Genomic DNA, 25,357 nt, shown 5'->3' with positions numbered 1-25,357 from the left:
CAGATATCCTTCTCATCCTCTATAGGCTGCTTGCCCTGTAGTCTGCTCAGTATTTGAATAATTGAATGATGTGTGAGTCTGTTATATTGTATATTTTAATTTCTTGGATTTCAGTCCATTTGTCCTTTTGTGCATGTGTGTATGCCTTGTAATTTTTCATTAGATGCTGGACATCATGATACAAATTATAGAGGTTATAAACGATGTCATCTTTTTCCAAAGCCAACTGAAAGAAGATAGTCAAGAGATAGAATATAAGTGGATTGCTTTGATTCTGCTGAAGCTCAGATTTATGTTTTATGAGGGTGGAAATGTTTTGATTTTGCTCTTACTCTTCAGGGGAGCCTTTATTTCTAGGGCATGTCCCTTTCTCCTGCAGAATTGTCTTCTGAGTCTTAACTAAAAGACCAAGGTGTCCATTAAGGGCACTTCATCTTTATAAGGCTTGAATTCAAACCAGTGTCTCCCCAGCACCACATGGGGAGGTGCTGAAATCTGTTCAGCTTCTTAACTTTCAGCTGCTATTTTCTGCTGATGTCTCAAAGTCTAATGATTGTCACACCAAATATAATGTGCATTTATACACATTTATGCATTTCTATATTTAAAAATGTTCCCTTTCCTCCCACACCACCAAGAAATTTCTCTGACACTAGCTGAGTGTCCTACAGTTCACCTCAATTCTGACACACTCTACCCAGAGATGGCATTAGAGTCTGCAGCTTAAGAGCTCAGTCCCATGAGACTGCCCTCACTTCATATACCACGTGCAAGTCCATGTTGGTTACCTGTGTTTCTGATTAACTGGCTATAAGTCAAAGGTTCGCATAACCCCTTCCTTGGGTTTGATTACTTTGCTAGAGTGGCTCACAGAACTCAGAGGAACATTTTACCTCCTAGATTACTGGTTTGCTATAAAAGAATACAACTCAGGAATAGCCAGGCGAAAGAGATTCGTAGGGCAAGGTGTGAGGAAAGAATCATGGAGCTTCCATGCTCTCTCTGGCTGCATCACTCTCCTTGAATCTCCACATGTCCACCAACTTGGAAGCTCTCTGGACCCCATCTTTTTGGGGTTTTATGGAGGTTTCATTACACAAGCATGACTGATTAAATCACTGGTCACTAATGACTCAACTCAATCTTCAGCCCCTTTCCTCTCCCCAGAAGACTGAAAGGTCCAACCCTCTAATCACCTGGCTGGTTCCTCTGGCAACCAGCCCACATCCTTAGGTGCTTTCCAAAAGTCACCTCATTAACATAACAAAAGACACCTTTCTTGCTCTCATTACTTAGGAAATTCCAAAGGTTTTAGGAGCTCTGTGCCAGAAACTGGACAAAAACCAAATATTTGTTTCTTATTATAAATCATAATATCACAAGTGTCACACTGCACAGGTGAGCTTAAGTCCAGTGAGTTGAGGGAAATCTGTGCACCAATTTCAGGTTTCTTTCCCTGTGGTACCTCCCTCTGTGGGATTTTGTTCCTCAAGTACCAACTACTCTGAAAGCTCCTACTCCAACTTCTGCCTCCTCAGCCCAGTAAGACTGGTCCTTTTGTTTGGACTCCTCTCCCCCATATGGCAAATTGGGAAATGACCTTAAGCAGAATTTGGGGTGAATGTGGAGCTCACCTTGAATGACACCCTTTTCTAAAGAATCACAGGCTCTCATATTGTACCTGCGTAATTTCTCATCGATACCCTCAAAGCACTGTTTTATATATTTCTATCTTATATAGTTTCAATTTACTGGGAAGTTTAGTCTAGTAACTCTGTCATGATCAAAACCAGAACTCTGCAGCTAGAATTTGACCTTATATCTCACTGGAACATTGTAACCACCCATTTAGGGCTCAGGGTGAGAAGGTTCAACACAGGAAATGCTGCAACCTTCCAAAAACAACTTCAAGATTGGTTATTTCAAGAAAATGTTTTATGGGATATAGTATGGCAAGTGAGCCAAAAAAAAAAAAAATCCAAGTATGTTCATCCCAGGGCTGTTGGGATTTGAATACAAAAATGGCCAAAAGGAGGAGACTGATTAAATAAACATTGGTCAATCCATACATTAGAATATTCTGCAGATAAGGAGGTAGAAAGACAGTCATGATGTGACATTATTTGATCAAGTGATTCTATAGAAGCATGGCAGGACAATCTTGGTTTTTCATAATGTTAGATGAATGTATGTGTGTGTATGTACATGCAAATGTGTAAAGAAAAACTTCTGAAAGTAGAAACAGAATTTAATCTCTGAGAATTTATTTTCATTTACTTTTTTCTTTCTTTGTATATATCTTTTTCTAATTTTTCTACTGGTCTGAAAACAGATCATCAAAATTAAAATTAAACCAAATGGGCTACTTTACATGGGATTGGTAACCAGAACTGGCCTCAGACTCTTTCCTGAATCTGTCAGGTGTCTAAAGGGAGGATTGGGCCCTACCAGCATCTGCCTGTTAGTCTCAGGTCCCAAAAGGGGCCATTTGCACTGTCATTTGGTTGAAGCCCCAAAAAGTCCCATCAACATTTGCATGAATGTTTTTGACCCATAAGGGGGTGAGAGTAAGTGTCAACGCCCTGAAGACCTATCCCTGCCCATGCCATATAAGCAGAAAGTTCCAACCCAGAAGCACGCCCTCCACATACTCTAGACATGTCCATACTCTGAGGGACATGTCCATGCCATCGAACGTATTGTTTCCTGCCAACTCAGGAAGAGTTGAATCCCAAATGAGAATCATTATAATCATAAAACTCATCAGCATAATGGTGACCATTTATGGAGCACTTCCAATATGCAGAGTGCTGTGCTCAGTACTTATGACAAGGCTGAGAGGAAGGTATGGGTGTGTATCATCCACATTTTCCAGATGAGGAAATTGCCTCATCTGGGCAAAACTCTGCATTGCCCAGATTGTCCAGCAAGTAGTAGGTGGCAGAGCTGGGATTCCATCCCAGGCCTGTCTGTCTCTGAAGCCAGTGCACATCACCACCAATGCCTCCTGTAAAATGAGGATAAGATGCCCTCCATACAATGTCATGTGGTGAAGCAACTTGCCCTAAATCCCACAGTCCCACACCTGGTAAGGAGTGGAGGGCTTCAGAGACTGTTCTTGCAACTATAACATTGTGCAGTCTCTCACAGCGGCAGAGGGCAGCTCTACTGGGGAAGACTGTGTCCCTGCAGGAAAAGCTGCATGTCCAGCTCCACTGGCCTTGGGGAGCTGACTTCATCTCTTGTACCTTTCATTTCTTGCTCTATACTATGTGGAAAAGCATGTCTCCTCTCTGAAATTCACTGGCCCCATCTGTAAAGTAGGTCCACATGAGTTCTGTAGCCACCATAGACCCAAGCTCTGGGGAGACCCCCTCAGAGAATGACCCCATAGCTGACCCTCTCTGCCTGCTTCCCTACAGGTACCTGACCCAAGATGCTAAAGGTCTCCAGCCTCTTCATTCTCCTCTGTGGGCTGCTTGCTTCATCCTCTGCTCAAGAGGTCCTCTCCAGAGTTTCTTCCCACATCACTGATGGTGAGATTGTCTTGCCTTGGGTCATACCTGGACTGATCAAACCCATAGGCTTCTCCTAAAATTCTAGACCGTCAGCCAATGTGGGTTAAGTTCTAATTAGCATAGTGTCTGGGACACAGTTAACATAATGAATCATTAGCTGCTCTGATCATCACATTACTATATTTAATCCTGTGTTCCCAAGATTCCCTCTTTCCTGTCTCCTTGCCCTGATTTATCTATTAAAACTCACCATCAAAAGACCCAGCCCTACCTGGACTGGCTCCTGTTCACCTCTCCTACCACCCTCCCCGCCACCAATCACTGGCTCCCCTTCTGCCACAGTAGCCTCCTCAACACATAAAGCACATCCCAGGACCTTAGCACTTGCTGGTCCCTCTGCCTGGAACACTCTTCTGGCATCAAGTCTCCCTTCCCTTCTTTCAAGTCTCTGCTAAAAATGTTGCATTTGCAGAAGACATTTCTTGACCTCCTTGCATGAATTACCACCCTCACTCAATATTCTCAATTCCTCACTCTGCCTTTTATTTTTCCCTCATGACAGAAATAGCTTCAGTAGAATGCACAGTATGGCTGCAGTGGTTAAAATACTGAAAAATTTTTTCTAAGCTCCTTGGAAAGTAGCCCCTGCTCAGAGATTCCCTAGGTGGCCCCCTCTCATCACCCCAACCATCCTACCTTAATCCCAGGACTCCAGGCTTCTCACCAACCAAAATCTAATGAGTCAACACCTGGCACAGCCCGGGAGCCACAGAACCAGGCTACAGGACTATGGTTGATGTCCTCTCTGGTTGGTTGGTGCCTATGCCCAACTGGTTGTTGAATATTTTGAAACCAGCCCCCTCATGGCACTTATCTGCACTTGACTCACACATGTCCCTTTATTCACTACTTTATCATCTCTCTCCCCTCATCCCCACCAGAATGCTGGCTCCACAAGGGCAAAAGAATGCTGCCTATTCTCACTGGTACAGCCTGGAATGGCCCTGGCACATAGTAGGCCTCTAAAAATATTTGCTGAATGATTGTGTTGGGAACTTGGCCCGGCACCAAGCAGACCAGGGCAACTAGGTGAATGAAGAATAAGCACCACATGTGGGACATTCTCAGAGGTCAAGGTTGCGTCCGAGAATCTTTGGCATCTAAATGTCTAATGGGGGGTGGGGGGGGATATGTTTTTCAGCTTTGACACAAGGACTCCTTGGTATGAACTTTCTTCCCACCCTGCAGACAATTGACTTCCAGGGGCCATTGAAGGATATCTTCAGCCTTGTCCTGGGCCACCAGCTCACCAATGGGGAAGCCAATTTTATGTGAGTGGCCTTTGATCACAAACCCCCATGTCCAGACTGTCCTGATTTGTTGGTTTATTAGCAGCCTTCTGGCATTTTCTTGACTCTACAGAGCCCCTTCCATCAACTAACAGCCTTTCCAACTCTAATGGACTAAGAACCCCTGGTTGGGAGAAATTCCCACTGGGAGCAGAGGCAGAAGCTAGGGAGGTGCTAAAGACAGGGGTCCAATCTCTTTGTCTGGGAAGAGAATGGCTGCTCACCAGCTGTGAGAGCACCACCAGTGTCTTCCCCTATCTGAGTCTCAACTTCTGCCCCTATTAATGGGGAACTATAGCATCCAACCCTACAGGACTGTTGTGAATATTAAATGAAACAACACATGAACCATGCTTACACAGCTCCCTGTCCTCAGCAAGCCCCCAGTCAGCAGAACCAATTACAACAACCTCTACAAATAACGATGTGGTAATCATAGTAATCAATGCTATCTGACAACCAGAGTGTAGAAGATGCAGGTCCCTTGTCTTAGCACATTGAAAACTACTGATGATTCCCAGCCTCCCAGCCTGCTTCTCCTCCAGCCCAGCCCATTTTATTTTTTTATTTTATTTATTTTTTTAAATTTTTTTTAACGTTTATTTATTTTTGAGACAGAGAGAGACAGAGCAGGAACGGGGCAGGGTCAGAGAGAGGGAGACACAGAATCTGAAACAGGCTCCAGGCTCTGAGCTGTCAGCACAGAGCCCGACGCGGGGCTCGAACTCACGGACCGTGAGATCATGACCTGAGCCGAAGTCGGCCGCCCAACCAACTGAGCCACCCAGGCGCCCCCAGCCCAGCGCATTTTAGCTAATGAAGCTCCATCCATCCTGCTGCTCTGGCCAAAACTCCTGACATCGTCCAACACCCCTCTCTTCACTCACACCCCCATGCAGCCTGTCTGCAAACTCTGTCAGCTCTATCTTCAAAACACACCCAGGGGTCTGACCATTTTCTCCACCTCATCTGGTGTGAACCACCAGCATCTTCCCCTGACTTGTGGTCCCAGATTCCACTGTTTCCACTTCAAGCACCCTCCCCCATTCCTTCCACCAGTATCCAGAAGCATCTTTCTGAGAAGTAGGCCAGACACTGTAACTCCCTTGCTCAAACCCTCCAATGTCTTCTAGTTGCTCTTAGAACCAAACCCAAAAGTCTTACCATTGTCTCACAAGGCCCCCTGTGACCTGGTCTTGACTGCCCTCTCTCTTTCCCCCTGCCCACCTGCCACCTGCCACCTGCCATGCTGAGCCTGTTGCTGATCCAGCCTCAGGGCCTATGCACTTTGTCTTCTCCCTGGTCCTTTCTTCCTCTGGCCATCTTTATGATCTACCTGTACCCTCACTCATTCATGACTCTGCCCTAGTGTCACCTCCTGTAAGAAGCCTTCCCTGACACTCTTTCTAAAATGTCACTATTCCCAGTGTTACCCTCTTCACCTGATCCCACCAGGCTTTTTCTTCACAGCACCCATCACCCGACACGTTCTGTATGCATTCACTTACAGGGTTTATTGTTTTACACACACACACTCTGCCCAAGCATGAGCTGTCTATAGCTTTCAGTATTCTACTTTATTCATATTCCAGCCTGCTTGGTGCTGGCCAAAGGGCTAGACATGATGACCATTCTGTGATGCATTAAGGCAAGAGGTTTTTTTGTTCAGGGCTATATTCTCAGTGCTTATCTCACATAGCAGCTGTACAATAAATTACATGATTAATGAGTCAGTAACTGTCTTTGCATACATTCAGCCTCTGCTCTGTAGGGGACCTGCCTTTACACAAAGTGGGGCCCCCAGTGGCTAGAGCCACAATCTTCCCTGCTTTTCTCACACAGGGTACAGATGAAAGACCTTCGACTTTTTCAGGTCTTCATTGAGACCTCCCCTGACTTCAAGGGTATTGATTTACGGATGCCATTGGCGTTTTCTATACAAATAAAGTAAGTAACAGCTGCAAGTCACTGGTTCAATTCTGTATTTTTGCACAGGTGTGTGGGGGTTTGGGAAGTAGCCATAACTAAAGGGTGTCCAGTATAATCTTAGCAAGGCTCATTGTGTGGTTGGGGTAAAACACCCTCCCTCTCCAGGCCTGGGTCACTCTATGGGTAGAATTTGGAGCCTGCAGAATAACTGAATGCTTCCAAGCTGGGATCCCTCTAGGGAAAGCAGGGAAGGTTGAGCAGATTCCTTTCCCTGCTTTATCCAGAGAACCCCACCTTCATTTATTTGGACTTCATGAGCCCACTCAGCCCTGACTGAATACAACTTAAGACGAGAACACAGAATGTACTCTAGATGGCAATGCCCCTTGGCACCATTGACTAGAGATTGTCCACAGATGTGTTTTGTTTGGTCTGCACTGGTGTCTTCAGAGAGACCAGACATTCCTCAGTTCACCACAGTTGTCACCTCTCCCTGTGAAACCAGCCCCTGCTCTATCTGATTCATTTCCATCTCAAGCCTGGTCCTGTAGGCAGTGGAGTTGGTGACCTCTAGAAGAGTACTTTGCAAATTCAGTCTCTCAGTTTTGATAAGATGCCATACTTACAATCAACCTTTTCCTTTCTAACTGTCCCCCAAGCCAGAGATAGTGGGTATTAGGTATACACCCCGAATGCAGACCTACCTGGCTTATCCACTGGCTGGATGGCCGACTTGGAGAAAGCCATTCCCATTCTCCAGTCCTGAATTATCTCTTTTGAAAGATGAGGAAATGATCTCAACAGGGTGATTTTGAGAGTCCTGTGCAAACCAGGGGAACCTTCATTTTAGAAACAAATGGGAGTAAAATAAGCTCTGAGGTTCTCCCCCACCAGCCTTAATACTTCCCTCCCACAGGTTTCCGGCTCTTAATCCCTACATATTCCATGTACGGACAGATATGAAAGTCCAACTTCACTTGGAGAAGGATGTAGACAACAGATACCAACTCACCTTTGGGCATTGCAGGATTGTTCCTGAGACTGTATGGATCCAATCCGGAAATTTGTGAGTTCTCCATTTTTCTCTCTCTGCATCCAACTGGTTGTGATGAAGTCCCAAGGAGGCTTCACCTGAAACACGTCAACACCAAAGCATACCTTCCAAATGAGTCTTTTGTGCATATGGGGATGTATGTCCTACAAATAGAACTTCATAGAATTTAAAAATTTTTTTATTATGAAAATAATATTTTCACTGACATGAAAAGAGATTCACTGAATAATAGCACCAAGGACAAACAAAGCAGGCTCACTTGATTATTGGTTGACATTTAGGTTATTTCTGAATTTTTTGCTATTATAAATAATCCTGAACCTTTTAGTGCAGGAAATTATAGATTCGTGAAATGATTGAAAAAGTATAAACAGTTTTATGACTTTCAAATTTGAAGGTATATAATAGTTTTAAGGCATTCCACATCACTTACCAAACACCTCGCCAATAGAACTGAAGTGAGGTGTTTCTGGCTGGCATTGGTCACTTTCACCCTATAGCCAATCTTGACCAATTACTCTCATGTTTACAACTTTTCTCTTCAGTAGGAAATTTCAGCAGAAAATCCCATGGGTGCCATTCTCTTGACTATCAGTAGAGCAAGGATGTCATCATTTGTGTATTAGTCTGTGACCTCTCCTCTTCAGAGTAACTGTTTTCAGAGGTTTGCCCTTTTACTAAGTTACCTTCTACATTTGTAATCTCTTTTTTACAATATTCTTTGTAAGATTTTTTAAAATTTAGGCTCACATCTATGATTAACTGCAGTCAAATGCTCTACCACTGAGCTATACCCCCCATGAATAACTGAATCCAATAGTCATCACCAACCTATTGTACACCGTGTCTTTTTCATTCATGAATTTTATTTTGATTCATTTCACAGTTGCTCACTGTTTTAAGAAAGATCTGAGTGTGGAATCTTTTCTGAGCCCTTACAGGTCTGGTAATGTCCTCCTGTTCTGTTCCAGATACAGTGTCCTTGACTCACAGCCATTCTGCCCAACTCTGTCAGTGTGGCTCCATGTCTTTTGATATGTTGAAGAAAACCAGTTTTTCCTTTGAGGGAAATCTGAGTCTTCAGGCTGGAAGTGATAGATCAGCTGATTTTTATGTAAGCTTTTTATAGAATAAAGACACAAACACTTTGCCTGAGAATGAGATTTACCCTCACTTGTAAGGATTACAAACTGAGCCAGGAACATGAAGACATATTTACACTGCTGTTTCCTGATTTTGTCTCATCTCCCCCAACTGAAGAATGATATTACACTATTCCTTCCATTAAAGCATAACTATCAGGCTAAGGAGATAAGTTCTATTGGAACATAGATAATCAGAAGAATGGGAAAGCGTGCCAGAAAGAGAGTGATCAGAATCTAAAAGGGTGGTAGAAGCTGAAAGCATTCCAGAAGAGAAGAATGAAATAGGCAAGGAGAGGGAGGTGATGGGGAACAATGATGAGGGCAAGGTGATTTAAATTGAAAGATTAATTTCAGGGACACCTGGGTGGTTGAGTCGGTTGAGTGCCCAACTCTTGATTTTGTCTCAAGTCATGATACCAGGATCGTGGGACTGAGCCCCATGTCAGGCTTCATGCTGAGCATGGAGCCTGCTTAAGATTCTCTCTTGCTCTCTCTCACTCTCCCTCTGCCCCTCTCCCCTATTCGTGCTCTCTCTTTCTCTAAAATAAATAATAAATAAATTAGAAAATAAACAAATTAAAAGATTAATTTTAAGGAGTCCTAAGAGGTAGGTTGGAGCAGAAGGGCAAGGCTAGGTATGGAGCGCCATAGAAACAAGGAGTTTAAATAATGCGGGGTCAACTAACTACATAAGTGATGTAAAGAAAGGAGGGTTTGGTGGGGTGTCTAGGTGGCTCAGTTAAGTGTCTGACTCTTGACTTTGGCTCAGGTCATGATCTCATGGTTCATGAGTTCAAACCTCGCATCAGGTTCTGCCTGACAGCACGAAGCCTGCTTGGGATTCTCTCTCTCCCTCTCTCTGTCCCTCCCCAATTGGCTCACTCCCTCGCTCTAAATAAATAAATAAATAAATAAATAAATAAATAAATAAATACTTTCTAAAAAAAAGAAAGGAAGGTTTTGGAGAATTTAATCTGCTCTACTTTCATTCTTCATTTAGCATCACCCCAATGAAAAACTTTATTGTGGAAAACATAGAGAGAGCCCTGGGAAATGTGATAATCCATAATTTTGGAGCAAAAGTAAGTATACAAACCCAGACTCCTTAAGTTTTTGACTCTGAGACTCAGAGCTTGGCGGATTGTGTCTTCTTAATAAACTGGAAGGAAATCTTCCAGGAAGGAGAGTTAGGGAGAGAGGAAGTGGCATTTATGAAGCTCCCATTCTGCAGCCAGCACTGGTGAAGTGCTTTACGGATATTAGTTAATTCTTCAAGTCAAAATCAGCATCTGTGCGACTGGAGACAAGTTGATAAGCCTCTTCAAGACTCAGTTTCCTTATCTGTAAAATAAGTATAAGTAATCACAAAAATTAACAGCTAATATTCGTTAAGCACACAGGCACTGCGCTAAATATCTTACATGAATTTTCTTACCCTACAAACAGTCTCATACTCTAAATAACAATGTTCTTTCCATTTGCCAGATTTAAGAAAAAGTTCCAGAGATGGCCAATGACTAATCTAAGTCACATAGCTGCCAAATAGCTCAGCTGACATGTGACCCCAAGGCAGTCTGTCGCCCAAACTCCCCTACCTGGTCGTTCTCTAGACTACGTTGGCTTAGAAGGAGAGTTTGCCTTGATTGCCCCCTGAATATTCAGCCACCATTGGTAGAGTCCTCCTTCTGACTCTTGCATATTTCTTTGTCTTTCAGATGTGTCCCTTCATTAATTCATGGCTTTATAACCTGAATCCGCAAGTGACTAACCAACTGATTAGTAAGTGCTGGTGGTGAGAAGACATAGGAACACCCAAGGAGAAAGCTCAGACCCCTCCTTCACTCTTTTAATCTCCTCTCCCCTAACCCTTCCCCCAGACAAAACATCCCATCCCTGATGAAGCAGAATGGTCCCTACTAATAACAATCCTCATTAACTCAGCTGTCATTTACTGAGGAAGTCCTGTGCGCTATTCCCAGGGTTAAGCACTTTGCCTTCACTAGCGATTGAAGCTCCACCGCTAGCCAAGAACATGGTGGTTTCAATTCTATTCTGGTCCCAAAAGCCTAGAGAAAATGAGATATAAATGGAAGCTACTCTGGGGGAGAAAAGCTGCCTGATTCCTCTTAACTTTCCTCCTAGATTAGATGATGCTACATTATGAGCAGAAAATTGACCTGGTTTCAACCCAAAGACTGCTTCCTTCCAATAGTCTCTATCTCCAGGCACCCAAAGTTTCCATGTCTGCCAGAAGATAAAACAGACACCTGAAGCCCCCAGCAGGAATCTGAAAACCAACAGAATTTCTGGGTTGAAAGGACTCCCCCTTCATTCACTGAAGATTCACTAGTCCTTACCAAGTGCTAGATGCTGGAGTTTCTAAAGTTCCTTTAAATGTCTCTCCTGACAAGCGGTTTTCTGGCCTCTCTTCACATACCTCCATTGACAGGGAGCTCACTATTTATGAAGTAGGAAGTTTGAGGCAGTTAATCTGGATGAGTATTAAAGCTCCCAAAGTTTGGTTCCCAGATTCACCCAAAGTAAATGTGAGTGGGACAGCTCAACCAATACTGATATTGGGCTAGCATTCTGGAGAGGTGACCAGACAAATGGGGACCCAGCTGCTATAATGCCAACTTCCCCCACCATCTCATTTCAATGTACAGATCTTCAGTTATTAGTCTGGAAGGGAGTAGCTGTTCCCAATTTACGGATGAAGAAACCAAGGTCCAGAACTGTCACTGAGGTGATCAGAGATACCAGCAACTAAGCATAGCCTCCAGGCCCAGCCTTGTGACTCCAAGCATTTGATTCATTCCCTGACCCTGCTCTGCCCCCATTTGGAGCAGGAGAAAGCTCCTTTGGCCTCTCTGGTCCTCCTTTACTCCCACTGTCTAAGGTATCTGTTTGCCTTCTAGGTCTGCTGCTGCAGCACGGCACGTACCAAGCCACAGTCGAAATATCCGCAAAGTAAAGGAGCCATGTTTGCACCAATCTGGTGAGAGATCAGAGCATATTTCCATTCCTTAGTGATGACACTTGGCCTTTAGGGTCATTATAAATATGTCATTTGTTCATTCATAAAATTTCAATTAAGCATCTACTATGTGCTAACTGCTAGGAATATGGCCGTGAATAACACAAAGACTCTGCTTTCCTGAAGTTTGTATCCTAGTTGGGTGTGCTGACAATGAACTAAGAAATAAATGTATAGTCAGCTAAATTCCAGAGGGTGGTGGGTACTATGCAGAAAACAAAGTGGGGTGTGAGAGAGAGTGATGGGTGGGGGCAGAGAGGGGGGCATCACATTAAGAGAGTATAGTCAGGCAGAGGGCTCTTTGAGATCTTTCAGCTGAGCCCTGAATGATAAGGCAGAAGTTGTGCCAAGACCCAGTTGTGCCAAGATCACAGACAGGAAGATAAGCATGTGCAAAAGCCCTGAGACAGGAATGAGTCTTCCTTTTGGAAGCAAGAAAGGGGAGCAATGTGGCTGAGATGTGGAAGGGGCTCAGTTACAGAAGATACCCTTCAAGGTTTCTGTAAAAGAAGATGTTATTATTCATGCATCATGTATTTATTTACAACTATTCTGTGCTGAATACACTCTGCTCAAGTATCACCCTCTTAGATCTCTCAAAAAAAAAAAAAGCATATCTGCCACTCTCTTCCTTGCTTATTTTTCTTCATAAAATTCATTATTATCTGACTTTTTACTATATTATGTGTTTCTTTTCTGCCTCCCCTACCAGAATATATATTTCATGAAAGCAAGGACTTTTTCTTTTTTTAATTCTTATTTATTTTTGAGGGAGAGAGAGAGACAGAGCATGAGTGGGGGAAGGACAGAGAGAGAGGGAGACACAGAATCTGAAGCAGACTCTAGGCTCTGAGCTGTCAGCACAAAGCCCAACGTGGGGCTTGAACTCACAAGCCATGAGATCATGATCTGAGCTGAAGTAAGATGCTTAACTGACTGAGTCACCCAGGCACCCCAGCAAGGACTTTTTCTATTCCTTGTTTTATCCCAGGTGCCAGGATTACAAAAAATGAATTAGACTTGTCCCTGACTTCAAGAGTCCCAAGTCTAGTAAAGGATAAGACAAATAAATAGGCAATTTCATATGCAGTAAGGTGTTCTGGTTGGAGTTCTCTGGAAGTAAGGAGGCAAGATCCAGTAGCACTGCCTGAGGACTTCCAAGAAGACTTCACAGAGAACACAGCATTTAAACTTGATGTTGAAGAATGGTTGAGAGTTTTTTTATGGGAAAATGCATTAAAAGAAGAGGATACATGATGTGCAAATATACAGGAGTAGGAAAGAACCTGATGCTCTAAACAATGGGAAGAAGCTTTAGGTGACTGGTCATAGGAGTCATGGAGGATGGAGGCATCCTCCTCTGAGGGCCAAGGAGAAGTGTATAGTGAACTATACATATGCTTTCTAAAAATAAAGGTTCACATGATGGAGTGAGCCACCGAGAAGAAGGTGAAATCCATGAAAGGGGGCATAAAAAACTGAATGGCCAATACCATAATGGAATCTATGTCTTTGGGCTGATAGCTTAGTTATGTAAGATTCTAAAGTAATCTTGTCCAAATAGAAATATAACACAAAACACACATGTAGCTTAGAGTTTTCTAGAGATGAAATTTTTACAGGAAAAGGAAACAGATTATTATCAATGAAATGTTTTACATTCCTTTTTTGTGCTAATTCTTTGATATCTGGTGTGTATTTCATAATTATAACACATTTCAATTTGGACTAGCTGCAACTGAAGTACTCAACATCCATGTATGGCTAGTGGCTGCCATATTGGACAGTGCAGTTCTGACTAACTTGCTGCCAGTTGCAAAACTTTGAAAAGCCTAGAGCATTTCATTTGTACCCACAAAAACATCTAGGCTGCCATCTAACACAGCAGCTCCAACTGTGCCCCCATGTTATATTCAGTCGACAGACATATTTGGTTCAACCTAGAAAGTATTTTGTAAATGTGACTATGCTGTCAATATTAAAAGTAAGAAATATATCTTTTGATCAAGCAGGACATCTGACAATATATTACATCCTTGTGTCATGAAGTAAGGCAAGGTGAGAAGGAAGATTCATCTTATCTGACGAGAGAGAGCACAGGGAACACAGCAAATTTTTTTATCCAGGGATAGGCAGTGGATGGATGTCCAGACTGGAATATGGTTCAGCACCATGGAGAGTGGACAGCAGTACCAGTGACATCCGGGAGAAGAGGCTCTCAGCTCTGGTTTACAGCCTCCTTAAAAGGGGGTAGAAAAAAGGCGCCTGGGTGGCTCAGTAGAGTAAGCATTCAACTCTTGATTTCAGCTAAGGTCATGATCTGATGGTTAGTGGGTTCAAGCCCCACCCACCTCCCCCATGGGGCTCTGCGCTGACAGCGAGGACCCTGCTTGAGATCCTCTCCCTCTGCCCTTCCCCTTCTCTCAAATAAAGGAAGGTATGCAATTGACTAATATCTTGATTATCTCACACAGAATCAGGTACTGCTTGCTGATCTCTTTGGAATATCCTCCACACTTCAGACCATCACCTGTATGGCGATGATCCTAGATGTTCATGTTGATTATTCAGCTGCTACCTGGAATTTCATTACCCACCCTGGACTCAAGGATCCCTACTTCTCTGGGTATGGAGGCTATTTCCCTGTAACTTCTCACCAGAATCCATGTGCTGATTCCCTGTAATACCTTCACAATAAAAATTTTTTTTGCAGCTCTGAGCTGTGGGCCGTCCTGCCTCCATAGTGCAATGTGGACAGGGGCACAGATAGCCAGAGATGGTGGTGGGTCTGATCGTGATGACAAAAATTTGCACAGTGGAGGAGGATGCCTAGGTTAATTTAATCTTTATATCAGAAATACTTCAACGCTCTGGTCTGGAGATTCCCAAAAACTAAGGAATAAGTCTTCCTGTCTTGTCTGAGGTGTTTTCTGGAAGATTCTGTGACCTTAGGTAGCTCCCCTTTTTGGGCCACAATCTCTCCACTGTGAAGTGAGAATTTTGGTCTTATCCAGTAAGTCCTTCAGGCAACCTACAAAGTTGTGGCTTATGGAAGAACACATATCTTGGCCCTGGTAACTCCATTTTTCTTCCCTATATCACCAAACTTCTCAAGAGACATATTGCTATTCATTCTTTCAAACTTCTCACTTTTATCTAGTGCTCAATTTTGGATAATCTGGCTTATTTCCCCAACTCAAAATAACTTACTTTAGGTCATTTATAACTTCCTTCATGGACAACACCAGTGAACCCTTATTCAGTGTTCATGTTCCTCAAGTCATTACAAATTAATTTTGGATGATCACTCCAATCTACTTCCCACCTGCTTCTGCTCCTTTTTGTTTTTTCCCCCTTATCACTACCTTGATTCATGCCTGGCACTCTACTGTGCGTACATACATTACATCATTTGCTCTTAAATAAATTGTGTTTTTATTAAGCTTTCAGCTCTTGGTTACAAATCTATCTTTCTGTACTCTGATTTGCAATGCTGGGTCTGGGACTCTGAAAACCACCTATCTTTTTTACTGGCTTGCTCCTTATTAGTATCCTTTACTAGAGGGAGATTGCAAGGCTGAAAGAGGAGAAAAGAAATCTCCTCTCTTCTGTTTGCTTCCTGTTCCTCTAACCATCACCCAGCAATGGTTTTTCACCCAATCAGGGAAAGGTGGATTCAGTGTACAAGTTGTTTGTCTGTCTGTTTGTTTGTTTAATGTTTCCAAACCAGCTTTATTATGTTCCTCATAATACTGCACCAGCCAACAAGAGTCCCTTCCTCAGAAGTCTGTTTCCCAGTTCCATGGGGTTTCTCCTCCAAGATCTTTAAAACTCATCCCAACCACCCTTTGTTGTCACTAGACCCATAACTAGGTTCAAACCTCAGCATGCTCCAGGGGAGCAAGAATAGAGGATAAAATAACGTATATACTCAAAATAATTACATTTTTTGCCAATTTATATCAGCAGACATGAGGAATATGTATAGCAATTGATTCTAAATATGTTAGACCAAGGAAGATAGAATATAACACTGGGTTGTTCCTAATTAATTGATGAATGCTTTTATCAAAGATTCCGGGTCTAATATTAGATCACATAGTTAAAAATAGCTTTGATAGTTTACCGTGTTGGTTATTGGAAATTGAACTCAATAATGATCTTCATTCGGGGCGACTAGGTTGCTAAGTTGATTTAGTGTCTGACTTCGGCTCAGGTCATAATCTCACTGCTCATGAGTTCAAGCCCCGCATCAGGCTCTGTGCTGACAGCTGGAGCCTGGAGTCTGCTTCTGATTCTCTCTCTCTCTCTCTCTCTCTCTCTCTCTCTCTCTCTCTCAACTATAAAATAAAACATTTAAAAAATGGCCTTCATTGAATAAGGTTGAGAACTTTCTAGGTACAATATAAGTAACTAATCTAAAGGCTTGGGGAGATTGGACTGTTGGAGTGGATTGATCTTTTGCCAACACGTATGTCCCAAATTACATCTCCTGAGAGGGTCCAAAGGACAATCTCTTCACTAAGATATTGAAAATTACATTAGTTAAGGGTACCCACATCCTTGAAAAGATCTGTGGTGGCTGTTTTCTGGGAGCCACCACATCTGGGAGATGCTGCCATTGAAAAGGATTCCCTGATTTCAATGGGGGACAGTGAGATATACAAGTAACAGAGAGCAAGTGGTGGAGCTTAACTGGCAGAAACAAGAGGGCATGCTTATTGTAATGGGTAGCAAGGATGAATTGGTAATCAGAATATTTGGCAATTGCTAATTGATCACAGTTTTCCTAGAAAGGAAATCGTTCACCTGCTAAATGTTAATTAAGAGGATCTCCCGGTTTGGAATCCAGAAACTTGACTTGGGTTGCCAAAATTGAAAGTCAGAGCCTTTCACCCAATTTGCAGTTAAAAGCCAGTTCAGAATCAAGAACCCCTTGATTGAAGGGGAGGCAAGGGATCCTGGAATATTGCCACAGCATATGCTGTAAATCTTCCTTCAAGTATTTCCCAAACTGGCCTGTTGACATTTAGTAGAATCATAGTGCACTGGGGAAAAATACCCGGAACTTTTGGGGATACGGGATACTGGATCTCTGAATTTATGCTATTTTCCAGGAACCCAAAATACCTTTATGGTCCAGCAAAGCAGGTTTGTGTTTGTCAAATGATAAGTGGAGTTTGGGCATAAGTTTGATTCAGAATGGGCCTGATAATTACACAGACCCAGTCTGTGATTATTTCTCCAATTCTTTAATTTCTAATTGGAATAGAAATAATTAGCAACTGGCAGAATCCCCACTTGGCTCTGTGATCCATGGAGGGAGAGCTTTCGGGAGAGGAAAGGCCAAGTGGAAACTCCTGGAGCTTTCTCTTGTAACAGGATAATAAACCAAAGCAATACTACACCACTGGGGAACTGGAGAGACAGAGACCATCGTTTTAGTTTGAGAGTCAAAAAGATGCTGATACTTGTATCAATCAGGATTAATGCAGAGAGAGAGAGACAAAGAGAGGGATGAGAAGGAATCGACTTACATGAGTATGGGGGTTGACTAAGCCCAAAATCCATAGGTCAAGTTTTCAGGAAAGGAAAGTCAAGCACTGAAGCTGCTGCCCACAGGAAATATTCCTTCTTTTTCCCTTCCTCCTCCTCCTCCTCCCTCTTCTCTCTCTCTCTCTCTCTCCCCCTTTCTCCTTCTCTGCCCTCAGCATTGCTTTTAAGTCCTCTCAACTAACTGAATTAATCCTACCTGCATTATCTAGGATACTCTCCCTTACATTAAGTCATTTCATTATGGACTGAAAACTCCCTTCAGAGAAACACCTAGGTTAGCATCTGATTAAATAACTGGAGACTGTAGCCTAACCAATTGGACACACTAGAAAAAAAAAAAAAAACTCACAATACTTATCCCATCCTCATTTAACAAGACTGTTCACTGTCTTTAAAGTCAATCCAGCCTCCGACACCTGGGATTCACTGTTGCCCTTGAAAACATTTTTCCTTCTATTCCAAGATGTAGGGGCCATCAGAATTGGCTTGCCTTACCTGGCAGGGCTATCAGCACACCTTCATAGTTTTTCTCAGTGCTATTCAGCAATCCTGCTCTCTACCATAATATAGTTTACAAAAATCTTGGTCATATTGACATCACAGAGCATCACATATGTCCAATACATTATTAACATTATGCTGATAAACTTGAGGAGTAGGAATTAGCAAGAATTTAAAGGCATCAGTAAAATACACACAAGCAAGAAGATGAGATGCAATCTCATAAAAGCTCACATTCCCACCACTTTGATGAAGTTTCTGCAAGTACAATGGTTTGGAGCATGCCAGGATATCCCTTCCAAGATTAAAAATAAATTGTTGTGCCATGGCAATGCTTATTCTTACAAAACGACACAAAGTTTCACTGGCCATTTTAATTTTTTTAAAACTTTTAAGGTAATATATACCACAATTAAAAGTATTATTCTGATGCATTTACTGAGTAACTCTTAAGGGACCAGTCTGAGTAGGAATCAGAGCAAGAAAAGGCTTTCCAGCAAGCAAGTGCAAACTTCTCTACCACTTTGTCCTTATGACCTAGGCAGAACCAATTATACTTTCAAAGTATCTATGGCAAGTGAGGATGTTTATGGATGTACTGGCAGCTCTAATAGGAGAAACACAGCACAGATCTCTAGGGCTTTGGATAAATGCCCTATTCTAGTCTGCAGATAACTGCTTTAACTTTGAAAAATAGCTCCTGTCTTGCTACTGAGTCCTGGTAGAGATGAATACCTTAGCATGGGATATCAAATAACCATGCAACCTTAGATATCCTTCATTGACTACATGAAATCTGATCTATCAAGTTTGTAATATGATGTATTACATTGATTGTCAAATGTTAAACCAACCTTGATTTCTTGAGATAAAGCCCCACATAGTCATGATGTATTACCCTTTCTATACATTTAAATCTGTTGAAATCACTAATATGTTATTGAGGATTTCTGTCTCTATGTTCATAACAAATGTTGGTCTGTAGTATTGATCTTAGTCTGTGTTTGGTATTAGGGTAAGGCTGCCTTCGTAGAAGGACTTAATAAGTATGCCCTCCTCTTCAATTTTCTGGAATAGCTGGGTATAATGTGGTGTTTGGTATGGAGCAATCTCGGCCTAGAGTTTTCTGTGTCCTAAGGTTTTTATCCACAAATTCAATATCTTTAATAGATACAGGGCTTCTCGGGTTATTTATTTCTTCTTCTTTTTTTTTCTTTTTTTTTTTAACTTTTTTTATTTTTTAAAATTTCCATGCAAATTAGTTAGCATATAGTGCAACAATGATTTCAGAAGTAGATTCCTTAGTACCCCTTACCCATTTAGCCCATCCCCCCTCCCACAACCTGTCCAGTAACCCTCAGTTTGTTCTCCGGATTTATGAGTCTCTTCTGTTTTGTCCCCCTCCCTGTTTTTAATATTATTTTTGTTTCCCTTACCTTATGTTAATCTGTTTGTCTCTTAAAGTCCTCATATGAGTGAAGTCATATGATATTTGTCTTTCTCTGACTAATTCCGCTTAGCAGCATACCCTCTAGTTCCATCCACGTAGTTGCAAATGGCAAGATTTCATTCTTTTTGGTTACCGAGTAATACTCCATTGTATATATATGCCAATCTTCTTTATCTATTCATCCATCTATGGACATTTGGGCTCTTTCCATTCTTTGGCTATTGTTGATAGTGCTGCTATAAACATGGGGGTGCATGTGTCCCTTTGAAACAGCACACCTGTATCCCCTGGATAAATGCCTAGTAGTGAAATTGCTGGGTCGTAGAGTAGTTCTATTTTTAGTTTTTTGAGAAATTCCATACTGTTTTCCAGAGTGGCTGCACCAGCTTGCATTCCCGTATTTATTTCTTCTTGAGAAGCTTTAGTAGTTTGTGCTTTTCCAAGTTCAGTTTTCCTGAATGAACCCAAATATATATATACTTATATATGTGTGTGTGTATACATATATATGTATGTGTATATATGTATACATATATATGTGTGTGTATGTATAAACCTAAAACCTCTTATAAACCCTCTAGAGTGTATCACTATTTATTTAAAAAAAAAAAAGTTCCTAAAAGCAGCAAGAAAAAAAAATTCAACTGATCTTGACTCAGAGGTTTCATTCAACACAAGGAGCTCGGTGTGGTGAGTGTGTGGTGAATGGAGGAAAAAAGGAAAAACAAACAGACGAAAATGAAAACACACAGTGCAGAGATGTATAAAGTAAACAGGATTGGCCTTCCATCACAACTGGTCCAAAGAGACCCCAGACCCCAGTCAGCTGGTCCAGCAGGACTGTAGGAAAGTCCTAGGAAATATATGCCTCCCTCTTTTCCAATTTCCTTTGCTGTTCTCACAATTCACATCTCCAAATGTTGTAGTATCAGTTGAGATAAAGTTATTCATAATATTTCCTATTTCCTTTTAATACCTGTAAAGTCTGGAATGCTGTCATTCCTCTCATTCCTGATGCTGGTCATTTGCATCTTCTCTCTCTTTTTCCGAATCTACCTGATTAGAGTTTTATCAGTTGTATTAATCTTCTGGAAGAAACAGCTTCTGATTTCACTGATTTTCTCTAATGTTTTTTTTATTTCATTAATTTCCATTCTAACCTTTATAACTTCCTTGCTTCTGCTTGCTTTGTTTTTAGTTCACTCCTTCTGTTCAAGTTTCTTACAATGGATACTGAGGTTGGATGTGCACTTTAAGAAGGACTCAAGCCCATTTCCTCCTCCCCACTGGCTGACTTTTAAGGCAGGCGTGCCTCTGAATAGCTGGTCACTGTGAATGGCCTGCCTCCCTCCTTTCCTCCTGAGAACATCTCCACTGGGTAGGACCCCAGGCTTCACGGGGCCAGTTCCTGCCCCCTAGTGGTTCAGAGCCTTCATGGTTTTGATGAGACCTGCAGTCTTCACTCCCCCTGGTAGGTCAACTCCAGCTCACTGGCAATCTTTGACAGTTGTCATGCGTGTCCCATGGAGTCATCTGTGGCCTCTGTAGAATGCCAGAGGAAATGCCACTGGACAAGACAGGCTGACCGGGGCCCAGGCTGAAGGCCGAGGGCTGTGGGCGAATTTATCAGAGACGAGACAGAGCCTACAGAGCCAGACAGCCTGGCTTTGAATCCTGGCCCCACACTCACCAATGCGTGTCCCCGGGCAAGTGAGTCCATCTCTCTGTGCCTCAGGCTCTGCATCTGGGAGGTGGGGCAATAACAACACAACCCTCCAGGGCTATGGGATTCATGAGATTAAGCTACCAAAAGCCTAGAGCAGAGCCTGGCGCAGAGTAGGGGCAAAATAGGAGTCTGCTGCTGTTCCTCCTGCCTCTCCTTGCAATGCCTGTGAGGGCCGTGGGATCGTGTTGGGGAGCAGAGTGGGGTGTGGGAGGGGGAGGCACAGGAGGAATGAGCGACAGCTCCTCTGATCTCCCTTCTGTGGGTCTGGTTGCCTCGCTCCTGCCCCAGCCCCACCTGCCCTGGCTGGTGACTTCAGGGATCTGACTCAACTTCTCTGTGCCTCTGCAAAGGGGGGCCAATCACAACAGTACCTACCTCAGAGGGCTGTGAGGGGGATTAAAGAAGCGATTAAAGGAAAGCACTTCGACTGCTCCTTGAGCACAGTCAGCTCTCAGCAAATGTTATCTGGCATCATCATTCTTATTTCAGCTCAGTGGTTCTCAGGCACCATGTACAGCAGAATCTCCCAGAAGCTTATTCCCAGGTCCCACCTCCAGAGGCTGACTCAATTGCTCAGGGGTGGCCCAGGAATCTGCATTTTTACAAGTCTCATTTGTCCTCTCAAAAGCACTGCAATGCACCAGAAACACCAGCTTTTCCACCTTCCCTACTTCTCGCCACTCCAGAACCCAGAAGAGACATCCTCATCATCCTTTTGCAATCCCGATGTTCCATTCAGATGGCACCACACTCCCTGCCTACCTTCCACATCCTTTTCAAGTAAATTTGTCTTTGGGTTAAAGTTCCAGTCGTAGACCTCTATGAATGTTAAAAATATATATTTCTACAAAAAGTGGAATAAATGAATGCCTACATGAATAGTGAATTCCATTCCACAGAAGAGTGATTCCCAAAAAATAAACCAAACCAGTCCACCCTGCTTCGTCAGGTACAGGAAACTTCCACCATTCTGCTTCCACCCATTCTACTGCCCCCTGGAGTTTCAGGAATTCTGCCTTTGGCTGGGGACCTGGAGCTGCCTTTGAGCCCAGAGAGCAGCTGTGGGAGGAGTCTGGAGTTGGCAGGGGGGGGGATGTCTTTACCCAGCTATAGGAGGGCGCTCACGTGCAAAAGCCTGCTTGGCCCTTGGTTCAGCCAGGGGAAACTCCTGCCTCCTTGTCATGCTGGACACCCCCTTCCTAGAGCCATGGACGTGAGCCTGGGCACCTGGGCACCAATTTCTAACCCAGTAGACCCAGCCACACCCATTTTCCTTTGTTCCTCCAATCTGCTGAGCCCTTTCCCATCTCAGGCCCTTTGACCTTACAGTACTATCTGCCAAATGTGTCATTCCTCCATCTACACCCAATGCAGGCTCTGTCTCCTCCTGGACTCAGCTCAAATGTCACCTTCTTGAGAGACCTTCCCTACTCATTGCTCAAAGTGGCCTCCCTCCTATTCTCAATCTCACCCAAATTTCCCCCCTTGGTATACAATTTGTAATTATTCCATGTATTGTTTATTTTGTCTTATTCTGATTCTCTCCCCAGACTATAAGTCTCTAGAGAAGCTGTGTGTCTGTTATTGCCTAGAGCCAAGCACAGTGCCTGGCACATTGTAGGCCCACAGGAAGTAATGGCTGACTGAATAAATAAATTTTATCCAAGTCAAACTCCTTGAAAGCCAGTTACCAGGAGAGCAGGGGTTTTAACTTGTGTCAACGGTCACGGCTTAAGAGGGTGATGGAAATCCTGCTACTATCAGCAACATTTTTTAACCAGTTTTTACATTATTTTTTCTGGACAAAGTTGTCATCACATTTTGAAAATGCCCCCCAAAAAGGTAAAGCAGCTTGTTCTAAAGCAAGTTATTTGAAATAGTAAAGGAAAGGGCTACTAGCTGAGGTTTGGGGCAGCCAGCAGCTCCACCTTCCAAAGGAAACCTCTTACTCCTCTGGGCAGGGACAGAGAGCCAGAGAGCCTGCCGGGTGGCAGCTCGTCCTGGTCCCAGCCCAGAGCTCTGTAGGCCTCTGGGTTTCTCTATGTCCCCAACCCCTCACGTGTGGAATGAGATCACACATGGAGCAGGCTTAGCACAGTGAATGAGGCCCACCAAATAAATGTCAGCGGCACCGTCCCTAGAGGTAGCTGCCTGGGGCAGGAAGGCAGGCGGTGGGGGAAGAGGAAACACGACACCAGCTAACTTGTAGGCTTTCCCTTGAATTCCACTCTGTCTCCTCAGGGAGGTCGTTTCTCTGATAACCCCCCTCCCCACTTGTCTGGTGTCCCCACCCGCCACACCCCGCCAGGTATGGGAGCACCACGAGGACAAGGAAATCCAGGGCTCGTCCCAGAGCGGTGCCTTTCTGCTCCCTCCTCATGCACCAGGCTTGGAAAGTCTACACCCTTCACCTGCTCATTTCTTTAGACTCAGTGGCCCTGAGCACCACATCCTGCAAAGGGGCAGGACTGACAGCCCTCCCCACTCCCAAGTTCAGACCTTCAAAGAGCCAAGGACAACAGGTTTGTTCCTCCCAACGGTGCCCACTCTTCTCCAATTTTCTTGACAAAAAAATAACAAAATCCCAACTGGTTACACAAGATCAGGAAGACTGGAAAAGTACATTTTGAGGTAACTGATATTCTACAAACATCCCCAAGGGGAGTGTGAGCCCTGCAAGAGGACATCAATTCCGGAAAGCCATCACCCTGAACGAATGCTTTAGTTATGATCTCTTACAAAACTGGATGTGAAGTGCCCAAGGATGGCCCCAGGGCTTCATGAGATTTGCAAAGGACCCTGAACATTCTCGGGGAGGGGGTGGGGTGGGTTGCGGAGCATGGGAAGTCAAGAGTACCTTTGTCTTGGGATTTCACAGCAGCTGAATTGTGGGACCCAGACCATGCCCCCCCCCCCCCCAGGCCTGTGTGGTTGCCAGGAGTGGGAGCAGATGAGGGACAGAGTGTTGAGAGGTAAGGTCAGAGAGAACAAACACCAGGGGACCCTGCAGGACCTGGGAGGCATTGCATGGAGTTTGACATTTGCTCTGTGAGCAGTGGGAAGCTTTAGAAGTTTTGAGCAGAGGAGGGCTGTGATCTGATTAATGTCTTGAAATGGTTAGGCAGGCTGCTGTGTGCAAAACAGATTGTGGGTGGGCAAGGAAAAAAGCCACGAAATCAGGTAGGGATCCCCATGCGATAATCCAGGCCAATGTAATGGTGGCTGAGAAGGAGTTATTAGACGTGGTCAGATTCTGGAAGTGTTGACAGGACAGATGGATAGTGGGTCATGAGGAAAGATGAGTTAAGAGGGACTCCAAGGGCTGGGGCCAGAGCAACTGGATGGATTATGGTGCCATTTCTTGAGATGTTGAGGACAGGAGGATTTGTGCTGAATTCTCTCTGACTCCCAACTTCAGAACAATGAAATAAGAGAGAGGCTCTCTGTCCTTCTCCTATAAATCTTATCCATAAACCATCCATCCATCCAATCATTCATTCATTCTTATCATTTAACAAACATTAGTAACTACCATGCGGTAAACATGGGAGGCATTGGACTCACACCCTGCCTTTATAACTTGATAGGGGGTTTAAAGATCAGCCATTCTCACTCATTCATGTATTTAGTCATTCAGTCACTCAACAAACATTCGTTAACACTTAATTCCTAGCAAGCAAGCATCATGGTAGGCATTGTGAATAATCTTGCCCTTGAGAAAGTTCTAGTCCAGGGGAGCCTGGGTGATTCAGTTGGTTAAGCATCTGACTCTTGACTTCAGCTCAGGTCATTATCTCACAGTTCATGGGATCAAGCCCCGTCTCTGGCTCTGCACTGACAGTGCCGAGCCTGCTTAGGACTCTCTCTCTCTGCCCCTCCCCCACTCATGTTCACTCTCTCTCTCCCTCTCTCTCTCTCTCTCTCTCAAAATTAATAAATAAACACTAAAATAAGTCCTAGTCCAATTGGAGAGCCTGAAATTAGTCATCCTCAGTCACTCATTCATTCATTCACTTACTGTAGAATCCCCAACATCCAGCCTGCACAGGGTCTGGGAGACAACTCCTGCTGGATGACCCAACAGTGGGCTCT

At 43.6% G+C, this 25,357-nt stretch overlaps 1 protein-coding gene and 1 long non-coding RNA gene across 4 annotated transcripts; one reads left to right on the top strand and one right to left on the bottom strand.

The window, feature by feature from the left end:
• Positions 1-10: 10 nt before the first annotated feature.
• On the bottom strand, positions 11-25,352 carry LOC122215663. Of its 3 annotated transcripts, none has more exons than XR_006200487.1 (5): positions 25,284-25,352; positions 10,092-10,336; positions 7,809-7,927; positions 7,501-7,635; positions 11-226 (listed from the first exon to the last, which is right to left on the bottom strand). It is a non-coding gene; the product is annotated as an uncharacterized LOC122215663 (long non-coding RNA). The 3 variants fall into 3 exon arrangements; XR_006200486.1 differs by lacking the exon at positions 11-226 and adding an exon at positions 2,834-3,007; XR_006200488.1 differs by lacking the exon at positions 11-226 and adding an exon at positions 2,834-3,007 and having other exon boundaries at positions 7,501-7,616.
• Positions 3,175-11,969, top strand: LOC122215662 (latherin-like). The gene is made up of 7 exons (XM_042931246.1): positions 3,175-3,536; positions 4,720-4,849; positions 6,710-6,814; positions 7,713-7,862; positions 9,996-10,077; positions 10,711-10,774; positions 11,914-11,969. Exons 1-7 carry the CDS (start codon positions 3,437-3,439, stop codon positions 11,967-11,969), a joined length of 687 nt encoding a protein of 228 aa, XP_042787180.1. The 5' UTR covers positions 3,175-3,436.
• Positions 25,353-25,357: the final 5 nt, after the last annotated feature.

The sequence above is a fragment of the Panthera leo genome, chromosome A3 (assembly GCF_018350215.1).
Source record: "Panthera leo isolate Ple1 chromosome A3, P.leo_Ple1_pat1.1, whole genome shotgun sequence".
NCBI classification, from domain to species: Eukaryota; Metazoa; Chordata; class Mammalia; order Carnivora; family Felidae; genus Panthera; species Panthera leo.
This window is presented reverse-complemented; position numbering and strand designations above follow the sequence as displayed.

Bases quoted from the DNA above. Each gene is read 5' to 3' on its own strand.
- LOC122215662 (XM_042931246.1), top strand. From the start codon at position 3,437: ATGCTAAAGGTCTCCAGCCTCTTCATTCTCCTCTGTGGGCTGCTTGCT. The intron at 6,815-7,712 runs GTAAGTAACAGC...TCCCTCCCACAG, and splicing joins GCGTTTTCTATACAAATAAA to GTTTCCGGCTCTTAATCCCT. The intron at 7,863-9,995 runs GTGAGTTCTCCA...TTCTTCATTTAG, and splicing joins TGGATCCAATCCGGAAATTT to CATCACCCCAATGAAAAACT.